The sequence below is a fragment of the Amblyomma maculatum genome, chromosome 9, assembly GCF_055883805.1.
Source record: "Amblyomma maculatum isolate TAMU_Amacu chromosome 9, ASM5588380v1, whole genome shotgun sequence".
NCBI classification, from domain to species: Eukaryota; Metazoa; Arthropoda; class Arachnida; order Ixodida; family Ixodidae; genus Amblyomma; species Amblyomma maculatum.
The window spans coordinates 59,217,640-59,234,852 of NC_139352.1; the positions used below are offsets into that span (position 1 = coordinate 59,217,640).

General features: G+C 43.4%; 1 protein-coding gene across 1 annotated transcript in view; it reads left to right on the forward strand.

The window, feature by feature from the left end:
- The first annotated feature begins 1,056 nt into the window (after positions 1-1,056).
- Positions 1,057-17,213, forward strand: part of LOC146179139 (uncharacterized) — a 53,859-nt gene continuing 37,702 nt past the window's right edge. Inside the window, exons 1-3 of the mRNA XM_084580127.1 lie at positions 1,057-1,233; positions 11,477-11,969; positions 17,095-17,144. Coding sequence (XP_084436253.1) covers positions 1,143-1,233; positions 11,477-11,969; positions 17,095-17,144 — 634 coding nt within the window. The 5' untranslated portion in view covers positions 1,057-1,142. The remainder of the gene's footprint in view (positions 1,234-11,476; positions 11,970-17,094; positions 17,145-17,213) is intronic.

A 17,213-nucleotide genomic window follows, 5' to 3' on the forward strand; every position in this document is an offset into this window, starting at 1 on the left:
TACAGCTTCTAATTGATGCTATGCCCATATACCATGCCAAAAGACTTCTTTCTTGTCTGGTAGCAGTGCTTTGGGCTGCATTTTTTTTTTTTTTTATAACTTGCATGAGTTATGGTGGCTGAACAGGAAGGTTCAGATATATTGGAGACCTCTGTTGTGGATGTTGCTTTTGTTTACATTCTTGCAATTCAATCCAGTGATGTGCACGTAGTCACCCCTGTCCCCCCTCCCCTGCGCAAACTGTGATGGGCTGCAGTACTTTTGGCTGCTAGGCTTTGTATAGTTGCAACACTGGCAGCCAGGATGGAAACACACTGGAACCCATCCTGTGAGGCTAAAAATCCTTTGAGAGGTGTCAACATGGCGTGGCAGTGCATTATTGATTTCTCGTGGCTAACACGAATTGGAGAACAGGATAGCGATTTCATAGACTTAATTTAAAGCCTCCTCAAAAAATATGTTGACTTTCAATAGTCATCCTAGTAATCACGTTTATGCTTGTGCAGATTTATATTGTACTTAGTGCGTAGAATGAAAATTTTAAACATGAATCAAATATAAATATATAAATAAAAATGTAGACTATTGAATCAAATGCCTGCTTATGGAAAAAATTTTTCTGGGAAAAGAAAAACAATGAGGTTTCATTGCTGAATGCAGCATTGTTTTTCTTAATCATGGTGTAACTGTCAGTTGTGGCTTGAGACTATGTGTTTTCATTTAGCTCACAAGAATTTTGGAGGCAAGAAATGGGTTCTTTAAACCTGTTGATCACACTCGTAAAGAGCTTGCAGCTTAGCATTAAATGGCTTTCTCAGAATTTCAATTTCCAATGTTGGAGTGTGTGATATGTGCTATGTACCTGTGTTTTTGTAAACACTAACCAATACTCAGTGATTTGAGTGTATTTGTTGCTTGAGGCTATTTTGAACCACTTACCTTGTGAAAAAATCTGTGTCGCCTTTCTCAGCTCTTCATAAAAAAAATTTTCATTTGAGATTCAGGTGTCCTAAATTAGATGTACTGAATGAACATGGCATGAAATATACGTGCAAATTGAGAAGATTCGGCTGGGTGCAATGTTACTATGTTAACTATTCCAGAGTTGAGGGTCAGTATTGTTAATTTATTGAGGGTTGTCCATGGAATTCAAAAGGCATATTCTTTGTTTTGCAGGCTCAGTCACCATTGATGGCTGGTACAGCTTGCTGCCTCAGCAAAAGCCACCAGGGGGTAAGCAGCGGTTTTTGTGTTCGGAATGTGGCTATGCTACCGAATTTCGCAGCAGCTTGAAGAACCACATGAGGACGCACACTGGGGAGCGCCCTTTCCAGTGCAGTCACTGCAACAAGAGCTTCACTCAGAGTTCCACCTTGGCCGGGCACATTCGAATCCACACGGGTGAGAGGCCGTATCGTTGCAGTTACTGCAGCAAGAGCTTCGGACAGAGGCACGTTCTGACAACTCACCTTCGCACCCACACGGGCGAGAGGCCGTTCCAGTGCCATCTGTGTCTCATGACTTTCACACACAAGACAAACTTAAGGCGGCACCTGCTAACCCACATAGGGGAATCATTGCTCTAGTGTCACTTGCTGAAAGGGATTGACACGCAGGCTGCAACTGAAACAGCATGGACAGAACGACCACCATCTGCCATTGTTCATCTATGTAGTTATAGGCTACCCTGGTTCATTGTGCGAGCCAGCTAGTTTTGCTGCAAGATGTCCGTTCGTTCAAAAGTTGCAGAACAAAAGAGAGTACTTGCATGGACCACATTCCTGTGACATGTTGCGAGCCGTGATATCTCGAAAGCAGAGCTTTGAGGAATATGATATCGAGGCGAAAAACAGAACAGGGCAGTTTCATGGTTATGAACAATGAACAGTAGCAGGGTGGAAGTGTGCTGGTAGTGGACAGGTGTGTTTTCTCTGTAGTGGTGTTCAGTACCGTCCGACTTGCAAGCTTATGATGGCAAAGGTAGTGAAACCTTGGTTAAAGAAGAGGCTGTATACTTTGAATAATTGTCAATGTAAAGAGATATACTAACTGCCTTTGTTTAACAGGGCACAAGAAGTATGCTTTTGTTTGCTATTGTATTCAACTATTGATCTGCAAGATGAGGGTATTCTTCATTTTCTTTTCTCTTTTCATTGCTCCTGCGTGAAAATAAAAAGTCCCTGCACAGGGTGGTGCATCAGTTTTTTTTTTTTATTTATGGCTTTCACAATGGGAATGCAACGCACAGACTGACAGAATTGACCATGGCAGGGTGAGCACAAGTCCTTGAAACCTTTGAAAACCCTTGAATTTGGAGATATGATTTTCAAGGCCCTTAATAGTACTTGATCTTTTTTTAACCTTCTAAAGATGGGAATCGCGATTTATGCTAAAAGATTCTCGCAAAACTCGTGCAAAATATAAATTTTCTCGGCACATATATTTCTACACGATGTTTTAAAAGAAATTCTTGGAATTTTCACAATTTTGGCATATGTGCGTTATTGGTCAGCCACAATGAGGTGGTGAAATCAACCGTTCCAAAGAATGCAGCAATATCGCTATCACCAACCGCTCGGCGTGTTGCTGTTTTGCTTTCCCCGTGCGTTGGCGTTTGATTTGACGCAATGATTTTGCATAGACAAGCTTTCAGATAGTTATCTGCGGGTAAATGCAGCAGTTCCTCGACACAGAAAGAATGCCTGGAAAGTGTAAATTTCAAAGCACGTGGCTGGGCCACATTGACTTCAAGGGCTGGGTGGCTTCGGATGCAACGAATTCACCCTGAGAGAGATGCAGGAAATCCTTCGACCTGGTTTCCATGGGAAAGAGTGCATTGAAAAGCCATATTGCTACGAGTAGAAATCACGCATCAGTGAGCAACGCCACTCCAGAGTCGATGGGCACCTCTGAACCGCTCAACTACACACTCAACGTCGTCTTCATCATTCCACCCAGACACTTCATTTTTCACTTGCTGAATGCCAGCATGGTACACCAGATAACATTATCCCTGCCGCAAATGCACAGTCACGGTGCATTCTAGGTAAACGATGCTGGGCGTGAATAATACGGCTTGAGTCGTGTCACATGCACAATGTCAGAAGATCGTGGTGCAGAAGACTTCGGGTTAAAAGGTTCGATTTCGTATGTGATGTCGGTGACTCGGCGCAAGATACGGTAGAGGCCTGTGTAGCGTGGTAGAATATTTTCGCACAAGCCCACGCGGCGTGATGGGAGCCAGAGCACAACGAGAGAGCCTGGGGCGTAGTGCACATCGCGGCGGCGTCTGTTATAACGGGATTGCTGGGAGCCTTGGGAGGTAAAGAGCCTGTCGTGAGCAATGTGACAAGCATCATTAGCGCAGGAGATGGCATTATGAGTGTAAGTACCAGTGGCAGCTTCAGTAGCACGTGGCGTGTATCAAAGGGGAGTAATGGGTGTCGGTCAAAGAGCAGATAAAAGGGAGAGTAGCCAGTGGTATCATGACGAGAAGAGTTATAGGCGAATGCTAGAAAGGGTAGATTAATGTTCCCAATCCTGGTGGTTGCTGGAGACATACATTGATAACATATCTGTGAGCGTACGGTTGAGGCGTTCTGTGAGGCCACTGGTCTGAGGATGATAGGCGGTGGTAAATTTGGGGCGGACGGTGCACACACAAAGTAGCTCATCAACCACTCTGGAGAGGAAGCAGCGACCACGATCCATGAGTAGTTTACGAGGGGCACCGCGTTGTGGTATCGCCTTGTGGAGGAGGAAGTCAGCGACGTCTGTAGCGCAGCTAGTTGGGATCGCACGGGTAATGGCGTAACGCGTAGCAATATGAAGAGTGGGAAGCACAGTGCAAGTACGAAGAGAGCAGTGGCATCTTCGGTGTGCAAACATTTTACTGCTAGCACTGCGACCTGTCGATACTCCATCCAGTCATGTGTCGTTCACAACACATGCAAGGTCGATGAACTAGTGACAGATGCGGAAATTTTGTGAACGCTGCAGTTAGTCTCATCCCACTGCTTCTAAGATCATTGTCTGAAACAGGCGAGCTGTTCAAGCACATGTTTTCTGATAGTGAGATCGCTAAAAGCTTTTCATGCAGTGAAAAGAAATGTGCTTATGTGACTTGTCACGGTCTTCGACCTTTATTTCTGTCATCGCTGCAGCGAGATGTAGACCAGTGCGAAAACTATGTCATACTTTTCGACGAGTCTGTGAAGAGTGCCCGCGAGAGAAACAAATGAATGTGCACATAAGATTTTGGGACTTGCGAAAAAAATTAGTCGTGAGATACTGTACATCTGTGTTTATGGGGCATTCGACTACAGACGACATCCGAGAGAAACTGTTGAGTGCACTGAAACCTTTGCTACTGGCGAAGCTCCTTCAAATCTCAATGGATGGACCTAATATGAACCTCAAGTTCAAAATGCTCCAATGCCACCTACAAGAAAACTGCCAAGTCCAGGGGCTTGACTTATGCAGTTGTGGCCTCCACACAATCCACAATGCCTGCGATGCAGGCATAGTAATCTGTGACTTGACACCTTTTTGACCAGTCTGTGTGCACTGTTGAGTACGCCCCAGCTAGAAGACACGATTTTTCAACAGTCACTGAGCAGGCAAAGTTTCCCTTAGAACATGTTGCACATCACTCACTGGGTTGAGAATGTGCCTCTCATTGAAAGAGCTCTGGAACTTTGGAATGATGTGCCGAAATATGTAGAATCTGCAAGGAAGAAGCAAATAAGCCTAAGTTTGTGTCTTCTTGGAACATTGTTAAACTTAGCCGGGACGTATTAGTAGTGGAAAAGCTGAACTTTTCTCTTAATGTCACTGCCATACTAAAGCTTTTCTTGACGGAGTACCAAACAAACAAGCTCATATTGTTTCTTCTGGCAAGAGACTTAGAAGCGATTGTCAGGAAGTTGATGACAAAGTTTATCAAGTGTTTGATGTTCTCTTCAGCTACAGAGATTACTGGCTTGTTGCAAATTAACGAACCAGGCCCAAAAAATCACGTGCCACTCGAAAAAGTGTACCTCGGTTACAGTCGAACAAATTGTGAAGAAGTGCAAACGATGTGCTATTTCAGTTTAGAATGGAATTCGAACAGTTCCTAGTCGCAGTGAAGAAGAAGGTTCTTGAGAAGAGCTCCGTGAGGTTCCAAGTGGTTATAGGTCTTTCCTCACTTGAGCCTCGGCAAATGTGCTGCAGGCCTAACGAGTGCCTGGCAGGCCTCAAGAAAGTGTTGGAAGCCCTCATAGTAGCAGGGTGACTGACAATCCAGCAGCAAGATACAGTACTTACACAGTACACTGAGCTCTTGCAAGGACAGAAACAACGACTGCGACGTTTCGAGAAAGCCACCAGTCTAGACACATTTTTTTAGTGAGCTTTTGCAGTTCAGTGTGCTTATGCAGAACTTTGGAAATTTGTGAAATTATTGCTTGTGTGGAGTCTTGGTCAAGCAACAGTTGACGGAGGCTTCAGCGTCATCCCACAGATCTGCATAGAGAGCTTGAAACGTCTGTCTTATATCTCGCAACAAATTGTGTGCAATGCAGTGGAAAAAGCTGGTGGTATCTTTAACATTGTCGTAAAAAAGGGTTTGTGGAAGGCCTGTTTAGCTACAATACATCATTATAGGGCTTACTTGGAAGCCCAGAAGAGGCACGAACAAGAACATATTAAGCAGTCGAAAAAGTGCTGTGCTGAGGAACAGCTTGACAGTCGCAGCAAAAAAAAAAAGAAAGATCTTTTAAGCAGCAATTAGTGACTTGACTGCGTCGGCAGATGACTATGCTCAGAAAGCGGAAACAGCTAATGACCTCACCTGCATTATAAAATCAAACTCCTTGAGAAAAGCTGCAAAGGGTTAGACCTGAGAATTGTTAAAGACAATTCTTAAGCAATTGTTAAAGACAAGAGATTGAGACAAAGCTTCATGAAGTCCTTTGATCTTTGCTTGGTACGCCTTGGCCATTGAGTGCATTAAATGTGATGGCTTTATTTTCTTGAAAATGTTGTTTCAAAATTAATAGAGCTGTGTTGTATGTCCTTGAAAAACCTCCCGGAAAGGCCTTGACATTTCTTGAATATCTTTAAATTTATTTCTTTGTAGCCTGTACAAACTCTGCCATGGACAGTTTTAACCTTGGCCAATCCATTTTGAAATGTAATACTGGCCACTTTGCTTGTTTCTCTACATTAGTGCGCTTCTGTTCTTGCAATTTTGTTGACTACTTGTTCTTTGATGGCAAAAATAAACTTGTATTTCAATTGCTCTATTTTCATGTTATGGTCCCAATGTTGTGCTTTTTCATCTCCTACTAAGTTTCAGATAACTTTAGTTTTGCAGCACCATTGCATGTTAGTAGTATTAATCAGGTTTCAAATCAGATTACAGAATTCCGGCTCTTTGCTATTGCAAGGTTTTTGATGAAAGCTGCCTAACCATAAACATAGTTAATCATTTTTAGTACTTGAAAGAGAAATTAGTGAAATTTCTCTTGGTCAGAGCTGGAAACTTCTTTGCAGTTTGTTTATTCCTGCATGCAAGAATAGTATTATTCTTGGATAGGCAAAGTTCTCAATGCATTATTATTTCTGTGGCTTGTTGCGAATGATGCATTTTCATGGAGAAAAAATGAACTTGTTTGCACAGTGCCGTATGCCATAGCAGGTAGCATGTCTGCAGTGATTTTCACGAATACATTTTCACTCAGTGCTGTGCAATGTCTACATATTGTAAGAACTGTATGTGGTTGGTACTAATCTCCACTTTAATGTTAATCGAAACCAATATGCAGCTTCTGATTGACGCTATGCCCATATACCCCGCCAAAAGACTTGTTGCTTGTCTGGTAGCAGCACGTTGGGCTGCGACAACTTTTTATTTTGTATAACTTGCATGAGTTATGATGGCTGAAAAGGAAGGTTCAGATATGTCGCAAACCTCTGTTGTGGATGTTGCTTTTGTTTCACATTTTTACAATTCAATCCAGTTATGTGCACGAAGTCACCTCTCCCTCGCACAAACTGTGATGGCTTGCAATATTTTTGGCTGCTAGGCTTTGTACAGTTGCAACACTGGCAGCCAGGATGGAAACACACTGGAACCCATCCTGTGAGGCTACAAATCCCCTGGGAGTTGTCAACATGCTTCCCGCAGCATTTTGAACATGCCGCATCCACATAGCCTACCAGTGTAAAGATGGTGGCAAAGTAACCGATGTGAGGTGGCCGGTAAGCGTAAAACTTGGGAAAGGACTGGTGGTGACTACTTAGTACCTTCTACTAAGCCACCTTGCTGGAAATGAAAACAGTTAATGGAGCCCACTTTTGTGCTGTGGTGGCCCCACACACGTATATCAGTACCCTGGACTTGAGCCGAAAACCACCTTACAGTGGTCAGATACACCCTCTAGAGTTTTTAGTACAACCAAAGTGGTGGAAAGTGGCTTGGAAGATGGGAAACCCTGAAAGTGGCCTCCTTTAGGGAACTTGTATCAGATGGTCGGAAAGCCGGTGAGTATGTAGTGGTGATGGGAATCCGCTTGGAAGCTGAGGGTTACACATTCGGGTAAGGCGAGTGTTAGCTCTCCAAGGAGGCCTGAATGCGTGTTCGATTGTAGGTAGTGGGCATAAGCAGTAGGCGACTATGGCATTGGTTCTAGGAATAACAAGGGGGGAGTTACTAGTTGAGTTTGCAGAGCGCAGTAACTTAAGGATCATGAGTACTTTCATCGGCGAATAGGCGAACTGGAAGTGGACATGGAAAAGTCCTAACGAGGAGGCTAAAAATGAAATTGACTTCGTATTGTGTTTAACCCTGTCATTCTGCAGGATATAGAGGTAGTCGAAAAAGTGCTGTGCAGTGGCCACAGGGTGGTAAGGTCTTGAATTACTCTAAATCTGAAGATTGAACAAAACAGATTAGTAAGAAAGAAGTCCATCAACAAATTAGCGGTGAGAGGGAGGGAAGAAGATTTCAGGATTTGCTACAGAATAGATTTTCAGCTCTGAGGATGACGACATTAGCCTAAAAGCAATGAACAATAATTTCACAGATATAATTACTGAATGTGTTGTAGAAGTAGGCAGTGGGATAGTTAGGATACCGGTAAGCTGTCTAAGGAAGCTGTCTAAGCTGTGACGGTACCAGAACCATGGAAGAACGCAAACATTATCTTAATTCATAAGAAAGAGGACGCTAAGGACTTGAAAAATTATAGACCAATCAGCTTATACTAAGGTAATCTCTAATAGAATCAGGACAACCTTAGACTTCAATCAAGCATAAGATAAAGCAGGTTTTCGGAAAGGGTACTCTAGTATAGATCATATCCATACCATCAACTAGGTGATAGAAAAATGCTCGGATATAACCTGCCCTTATACATAGCATTTATTGATTACGAAAAAGCATTTGACACAGTAGAAACCTTGGTAATCATGCAGGCATTGCAAAATCAGGGTGCAGACGAGCCGTATGTGAAAGTACTGGAAGATATATATAGAGGGTGCACAGCAGCCATAGTTCTGCATGAAGTAATAAAATTCCTGTAAAGAAAGGTGTTAGGCCAGGAGACACGATCTCCACAGTACTATTCACAGCTTGCTTAAAAAAAGTATTCAGACTTGGAATGGGCACAGTTAGAGATAAGGGTAGATGGAGAATACCTCAGTAATCTGCAATTCGCTGATGACATTGCCTTGCTAAGTAAACTCGGGGAAATGAACTACAAAGAATGTCTGATGACCTAGACTTAAGTCAGGTTTGAAAATTGACATTGAAAATGGGCTTGAAAATAAATATGCAGACCATGAAAGGAAAATAACAAGGAGAATAAGATTTGAATGGAGCGCATTTGGCAATCACTCTCAGATTATGACTAGCTGCTTACCGGTATCGCTCAAGGGGAAAGTATACAACAGTTGCATCTTACATGTACTTACCTATGGGGCTGAAACGTGGAGGCTAACAAAGAGGGTTCTACTTAAGGACAACGCAGAGGACTACGGAGCAAAATATGGTAGGGATAACGTTGAGAGATAGGAAGCGTGTGGTGTGGGTCAGAAAAATAACTCAAATTACTGATATCTAGTGGAAATCAAGAAATGGGCCTGGGCAGAACATGTAGTACAAAGAGAGGATAACTGATGGTCTTTTAGGGTAATAAACTGAATTCCAAGAGAAGGAAAGCGTAGCAGGATGTGGCAGAAAGTTAGGTGGGCAGATGAGGTTAAGTTCGCAGTGGTCAAGTGGATGCAGCTGGCACAGAACTGGGTTAATTGGAGGAATATGGGTAATTTTCGCTTTCAGTGGGTATAGTCTGGCTGATGATGATGCCTAATTTTACCCTTTTTTTTTCTATGATTCTCATTGGTCTATGTGCAGCTTATTTTCGCTGCCTTAACCTAGTTTATATTCTTAGATGCTTGACATTTACATGCAGTGTCTGTAAGTCTTTGTAACCTAAGTAATGAATTTGTGGACAAGTTTTTTGTCAGGCAACGAAGAGCATGCTTTTGTTGCATGTAATTGTTTTTTCTAACTATAGGTCACTGCGCGAATCTCGATACTCGTTCTCACTCGGTGACTTCAACTACCTACGACTGGGTATTCATGATCGTTCACGCTGTTGTAAAGTAGATACCAACTCCAGAGCAGATATTCCATTCCAAACTAAACTGATCTAAACTTGATGCTATATATGCTAGGAAAGTAAGGTGGCATGTGTTAGACTACCTTCAGTTTTTTTTTTTTTTTTTTTTTTTTTTTTGAGAGTTAGGTTGGGGGGGGGGGGGGGGGGGGGGTCTTTATCTTCTGTGTAAGGGCACATGCTTTCTGAGCCATTAAACATGCTTTCTTTTATTGCACAGGTTCAATCACCACATGCTCAAGGCATCGCTTGACAAGACAATGCTTGTCAGAAATTGCAAGCACAAATGCACCTGTTTGTTGCTTGGCATTGACTTTAGCGTTTGTGGTAAGAGCATCACATGCATCAGCCACCTGGAAATCCTTCACAATCACACTGTTAGCTCTGCCAGTGGTTCTGCATTGCCACAGCTTCTATGGTGTTGGAAACAGCTAGCATATGGTTTAATGGGTATATTGTTACTGAATGATCCATAGTATTGCAGTTATCTACATGTAATACAAGAGAGGGTTGGGTCAGGCATGTCTGTTGATTAATCTTCTGAGCTCAAGTTGTATCATTTTTTTCTCCCATGTGATAGTCTACAGTTTAGATGTATTTTTCCTGTGTTACATTTTGTGGCTCGCACCTGTGACTTTCTTTTGTTTTTTCTGATATCAAAGTACCGCATTTTTCAGTCTATGAGCCACACCATTGCTTCAGTAACATCTTGCGAATAGCAGTTTATCATAAAAAAAAACTGCATAAGTCACACAGGTGTATAAGACACACCTCTCCATTTGTTAAGCACCATAAAAGTGTGCTGCAGATCTTATTTGAAAGAGCGTATCTCATAGCCTGAGCTTTTGGGACATTAACATTATAAACCAAACCAAACTAATCAGCTGCTCTGCGCAGACATTCTTTCCTTGTGGCATTTCACCAGCCCCACTGCCCAGATAACTTATTTCGCTCAGACTGTATTCTCTCTTCCCATTCCAAATTCTCTAGCCAGTATGTATTCAACCATGTCGCTCGAACTTTGTAGCCTCATTTTGTAGGCAGCATCATTTTTAGTAAGAACAACAGATGGCATGCATAACCAAACGGATGCTATGTCCAAATATTAACATTTGAGAATATGGTTGAGATGGATGCAGCAGAAATGGGGGTTCATTCTTGGTGCTATGAGTTAAGATTATATGATTCATCAAAAATATGGTGCTGCGGTGTTGTTCTTTAACATGTGAAGTTGCACTTTTGTATAAGACACACCAATAATAAAGAAAATCCGGTAATTGAGTAGAAATCACATTGGACAGCTGAGCATGAACCAGCATTTAATGCAAGCAAAATGCAAATTTCTATGAAAGCACTGCTGGTAAGGAGGGCGCTTCTCACCACCGATACATTGTTTTGAAAGAATCGAACCCATAGGCTATTTCATAGTCTGGTGCCCCACTGAGAACTCTTGAAAGCTCCACCACTCTGCTTCACAAGTCTGTCCTTACAGGTTGATTGTTGCTTGGGAAGCATGGTGGAACATATTGTGCTTGGGAGGGAGGTTCGGAGTTAATCAAATTTCCCCGGCTATCAGTGTGTGTCTTGCTGCCACATAAACTTGAATATACCTGGAAAGAGTCACAAAATCAATTTTTATCGAGGATTACAGTTGCACAGTTATCCTCAGTGCCCTTTTAAACAACTGATTTTCACAAAATATGCCGGGAAGATGACAAGGTTCCAAGTGGGAACAGCTTTACTGCTCATTGCCATTTCACATTTACGTTGAAGCATGTATGACTCTCAAGAAACTTAATTTCATTGTGCAGGCTCTGCTACCACTGATATTGGGCATGGCCTGGTGCCTCAACAGAAATTGCCAGGACAAAGGCAGCAGTTCCTGTGCCCTGATTATGGCTATGTGACAGATAGTTCTGGCAGCTTCAAGAGGCACAAGGAGACACACACTGGAGAGCATCCCTTGAAGTGCAACCACTGCAGCATGAGCTTTTCAAGGAGAGAGAACCTGACAGAGCATGTTTGTACCCACACAGGGGAAAAGCCTTACCAGTGCAGTCATTGCAGCAAGAGCTTCAAAAGGCGTAGTCACCTTAATGAGCACCTTCGCATCCACACGGGTAAGAGGTCTTACCAATGTAGTCATTGCAGCAGAAGCTTCACGCAGAGTTCCACCTTGGCAGCACATGTTCGCGTCCACACGGGTGAGAGGCCATACCAGTGCCAGCTGTGCCCAATGGCATTCAAGCAGAAAGGAGGGCTGTACAGCCATGTCCACACCCACAGACGTGGAAAATTGTCCTAGTGCATCTTTTGCTCAAAGGCTGTAACTGAGATACCGTGAACAGAGATTGATGGCATTTTGGAGCATGCAGTATTTGCTTTGAGGTCTTTGTTGAAAGCCTTTGTTAAAAGATCCAGGAAGATACACTTTGACAACCATGTAATGTAGTAGACTCTCATCAAGATGAACTAAAAACAAAATCTCTGTTATAAACAGTGCTATTTGGTTGGTTCCCTAGAGGATTTCGCGTAAAAAAATCGGGTGAAATGAACTGCTTCAGTGACCTTAATGTCGACCAAGTGTGGCAACGTTGTTGAGTAACCAAAATATAAACTACTTCCACGCAAGAAAGAGCCCCACCAACTTACCTTCCATGCACTGTAGAGCAGACATTCAGAGAAGCTGTCTTGTGAGGGCACATTATTGAAGATGGAGCTCCCTAGTCAGTGCAGAAAAAGAAGGGCACCCATGCCTGCACGCAGCACTGTAATATACCAGATCCTACAATCACAAACACAGTATGTGTCACAGGTTGCTCTGGATGACTAGAAGGAGCTTAGGTGCAGAGTGCATCCACTCGAATATCCTTAAACAGCTGTGAGCAGAGTGCAGTGAACATAGCGTATATAAGAAAAAGAGACGAAGCCATGCAGTGGATATGGTGTAGAGTACAAAAGGTTGCTAATCTGTCCTTAGTCGTAAAGGATTCATATGCTGTGAAACCTTCGTAATGATGCACATTGTTCTTTGTGTCACCAGTTCCTTTGCTTTGTATGCTCCTCTTATTCACGTCACTGTTCCACTTTATTCGGACTTGTCTACCTGTCATGTTTTTTTGTTTATTTTGATGTGTAGTGCACATTTTTTTACATGTACTCACTCCTCCCTGAACTGCCAAAGAGGCAGCTGGTAGTATAAAATAAATATGAAATTACAATGTGATGCAGGTATGGTTTATACCTGTATTTTACAACAACCGTTTGCACCTATAAGCATATTTTTCAGCTATAATGGTGGCATGAAATGTTACTGCATACAGTCAAGCACCGCACTACAGCTTGCAAGGTGCACCAACTGTACACGTCCTCAATGGCTGACTAGTTTCAAGCACCTGTCATCACCTGCCGATGTGAACGCACCTCGAGGAATACAATTGCCCATATATGAAGCACTACTGCCATTATATTATAAGTAATTACGGCAACAAATCTAGTCTTCCACTGACTTGTCCAGTAGCATTTAATTTGTGCCAACTGTAGCGTTTCCATGCCCACCTAAAAATTACTGTTGTCTAAAGGTAATTTTGTCTCTTCAGCACAAAGATATGGACTATATGCTATGTGATACTTCTACTGCTAATATTGAGAGGCAGGACGGAGCAAACAAAGCAGGCAGTAGCCTAGTAAAAGAGTACTACCTGCACTGTACAAAGCGCATCCTAGGTTTTAATTGACATCTGAAGAATATTCTGGTTTTTGTAAAAAAAAGTGGGTCCAGGCTGATGCTCTGCTGTCTTGTTAGCGCGTGGGAAAGGCACCATGTCTCCCAGATCAACCGCATGTATCATCGAGTTGCTGCGAACCAGACAAATTTGTCTCGTATGGTACATATCATGGCCAAACTTTGTAACAGTGGCAGCTTGGTGGCAAGACATTCTCCTAAGGTGGAGGTGTGTGGATCAGGACCCTCCTGCCAGTACACAGGTTCTGTGATAAAACAGTGTCTGTTGGCTCTTATTCAGGGGTTAAATGCTTTCATAACATGGACACTGAGACCCTGACCAAACCATCTACCACCTATGTTGTATCTGCTCATATTTCTCTCAGCATCCTACAACATGTGTACAATTCCATAGTGCTGAGAGACTAAAAATAAAAAGTTCAAAATGAAAATAAGAAAACTAAATCAAGCGACAGGCCAACTTGCATACTGAAATCAGTTCACGTGCACAATCCATGAGCTTAGTTCATAGGCGCAGCAGACAACACCATGCTCTGCTGGTTCAGCTCTCTCTGAAAGTGGCGTGACAGCTTAGTTCATGTCCTCTTGAGGTATGAAGGCGTGTTGCTGTTGCTGTTGCTGTGTTGGGTCTCAATCTCCTACTATGGAGTCTCAAGTAATATTGCCTGCTTACTATGCAAGCACAGTTCATAGGTGTGGCCAGGCAACACCTAGCTCTGCCGGTTCAGCCAGCTTCATGTCCTCTTCAAGGTACAAAGGTGTGTTGCTGCCTCCTTGCTCAGTTGTCTGCATCTCCTGGTATTATGCATAAGCATCTCAAAATTAGTCATGCACACAGGACAATTCCACGCTGTATGTGCCAACCTCGAACGCTAATCACAGCCAGACCAAAATCTATGCTGACAGCACAACTGGAAAGCGTCCTGCATCGATCAATGTACCTTAGCAAACGTTTGCTATCGACTTATTTTGACAGCTGTCAACCTTTCATTCTCGCAACTAACTTCTGCAACAAGTTCTCGTGCTAGTGAAGGCAGGCTGAAGTTTAGGTACAGGGCTTCCACTGTGTGCACAAGATGAAGCCTGTGAGCCATCAGTACCGGTGAGCCATCAATACCGCATTCCTTGTCTAGACGTCACTTTTTACACCTAAGTGACGGTCACAATAAATGTGAGCTCTGAAACGTTTGAGGAAAACAAAGCAAATATCTGAAGCAAGATAATTTCAAGTGCTTGCAGAAGACAAGCCCTCTGCACTCACACCATTTCTTTTCCTCCATCACTGATTGTGCGGGCAAGATAACAACAAAGCCTTTTAGCTGCCCTGCTGCGATCCTTGGAATGCGCCTGATTTCACGAGAGAGAGAGAGAGGAAGAAAGACTCTCTGTCTATACAGAGGCTCTCCCTCTTTTTCCGCATTATCAGTCACAATATACCAGAACCCCACCGATACCTCGCGGACGCATCTCGCATACAGTTTCTGCGGACACCACTCGTGAGGCTTTCACCTTAAAGGAAAAGACGGGACACAGTGAGGCACTACGTGGCTTAAAAAACATTTTGAAAAGTCTGTGCAAGTTAAAGCACCTTACCATATGAAGTACAGGGCTACTTATTAGTGAACCAGGCAAATGCCTTTGTCACACTCAACTATTAGATGTAACCTGTCACCGAATTTGCTCTAGCATGACGTTGCGGGCTGATCTCAGATAAGGGATGGATACCCCAAAGTGCTCATCAAACATCTGAAGCAGTGAAGGATGTGCTGCTCAGGTGCTCAATTAAGTGGCCCAAACACTGATCCATGGTCCCCATGGATGTGGACAATACAATTGTGCCACTACACTCCCCATTACAACAGATAGCCACAGCTGCATCTGTGGCTCCAACCAATCGGCACCTTTGGGTCCACCAGGAGTCCAGTCCCTTGAGAGATGTCCACTGCAGTGGCTCAGTGGTTACAGCATTTGCCCATTAGCCTCAAGGATGCAGGCTGAATCCCAACCATGACTGTTGTGTTTAGAAGCAAACAGGATGCAAAAAATGCTTACGTGCTCTGCAATGCCAGTGCATGTTAAAGAAATCCAGGTGGTAAACCTCTTTTGGTGTCTTTCTTTCTTCATACCCTCCTGTATTACTTTACACAAAGCACAGCTGAGGTGTCAGCTGAAAATGGGAATTAACTTGCATCTTTCCTTGCCTAAAAAACCAAGGTTCATTTACAATTTCTTCAAGGATAGAAGTCAGAATATGCATGCATCATAGAATTTTACCTCTACATACATATCATGGATGCTGAAACGCTTACAGTGTTAGTAGTTGCTGCACCAAAATATGGCACTACAGTTGGGTAACATGCTAATATTCAAACATATTCATGCACTTCATTTACTTTTATCTGTGTCTGCACGTCTAGCACTAGGAAAAATCTTAATTTTCATGTTTTCATGCTGCCTCACTAACTTCTGAACCTCACCCTGTGTACAGTCATGGTAAGTTCTTTCTTTATTTCAGTAGAAGTTTGCATATTTTCACCAACAAGGTAGTGGAAAAGAATGTGTGCACCATATACAGCAAGAAGATTTACGGGCACACACCGTTCGGCCCTTTTTTTGGAGCCACAAATGGGGGTGCATATTGTCTTTGCCATTGTGGCCGTCTGGTACAAGCAGGGAGCCAACACGTGGCTCAGCAGCCCCATAGCCGAAGTCTCCCTGAAATAGGCCAGGCGCAAGTCCTGCTGCTCCTGTAGGATGTGCTCTTCCTCCGAGGAGAGCTGCTGGGCCACGACCTCACCAGCCTGGATTTCTTCCTCACACTTCCGGCGCCACTCTGTCTCTACACGCTGCTGCTGTTGCTCATGCAACGAATTTCACCAGGTGCCGAAAGCGATTGCAGCAATGCAGGCTGTGGTGTACCTGCAACCAGTCACTGGTCTACCTTAACTACACATTGTCCTGCAAAAGCAGAGCATTGCATGTAAAGAGCAATGTATGTACACACACAAAAAAAAAAAAAAAAGAAAAGACATGCAAGTGTAGAAAATAGTATAAATTAAATAGAGGAAATGTTGGTGGAAGGCATGCTTATGGCAGACACACATGCCAGCTAGCTTTAGGACTGACAGTAGGGACAAAGTTACGCTCCGATCACATCACAAGAACGCGTACGGCCACAGACCTGTCAGTCAGCCCCCATTTCTGTTGGTCGACAGGTCCGCCGGTCAGAACCGTCCAATAGGAGCATGGCTAGTCTATTGGTTTGTGACAGTTTTTGTGTTGTGGATGGGGGTTTAACGTCCCAGAGCAACTGAGGCTTTGAGGGACTCCATAGTGCTCACGAAATTTTGACCACTTGGGGTTTTTAACGTGCACTGACATTGCACAGAACACGAGCGCCTTGCTTTTTGCCTCCATCGAAAAGCAGCCGCTGCGGCCGGGATAACCTTTGTGACGTGACTGAATCTTCTGGGAATGCAACTTTCAACTCTAAATAAAAAGCTCAATGACAAAACAAGTATTGGTGGTATTATCATTAATGGTAAGAAAATTATTAAATATTATTCTTGCAGCATTAAATGCACCTGTTCTTAGCGGAGGAGGAGAAAACAACTTTTTCATGAAACTATTTAGAAGTGTCGAGAATATCCTGGGGCAGTGTTACTAAAGCCAACTGGTTTTCAGCTTGTCGGAGGTTGACCAGGGTGGCAACGTTGGGGAGAAGGATGTGAAAAGTAAGGTGAAAGATATGGGCGCCGTCTGCTGCGACCCGGTTGCAGCAGCGGAATGCTTCCTGCAACCGG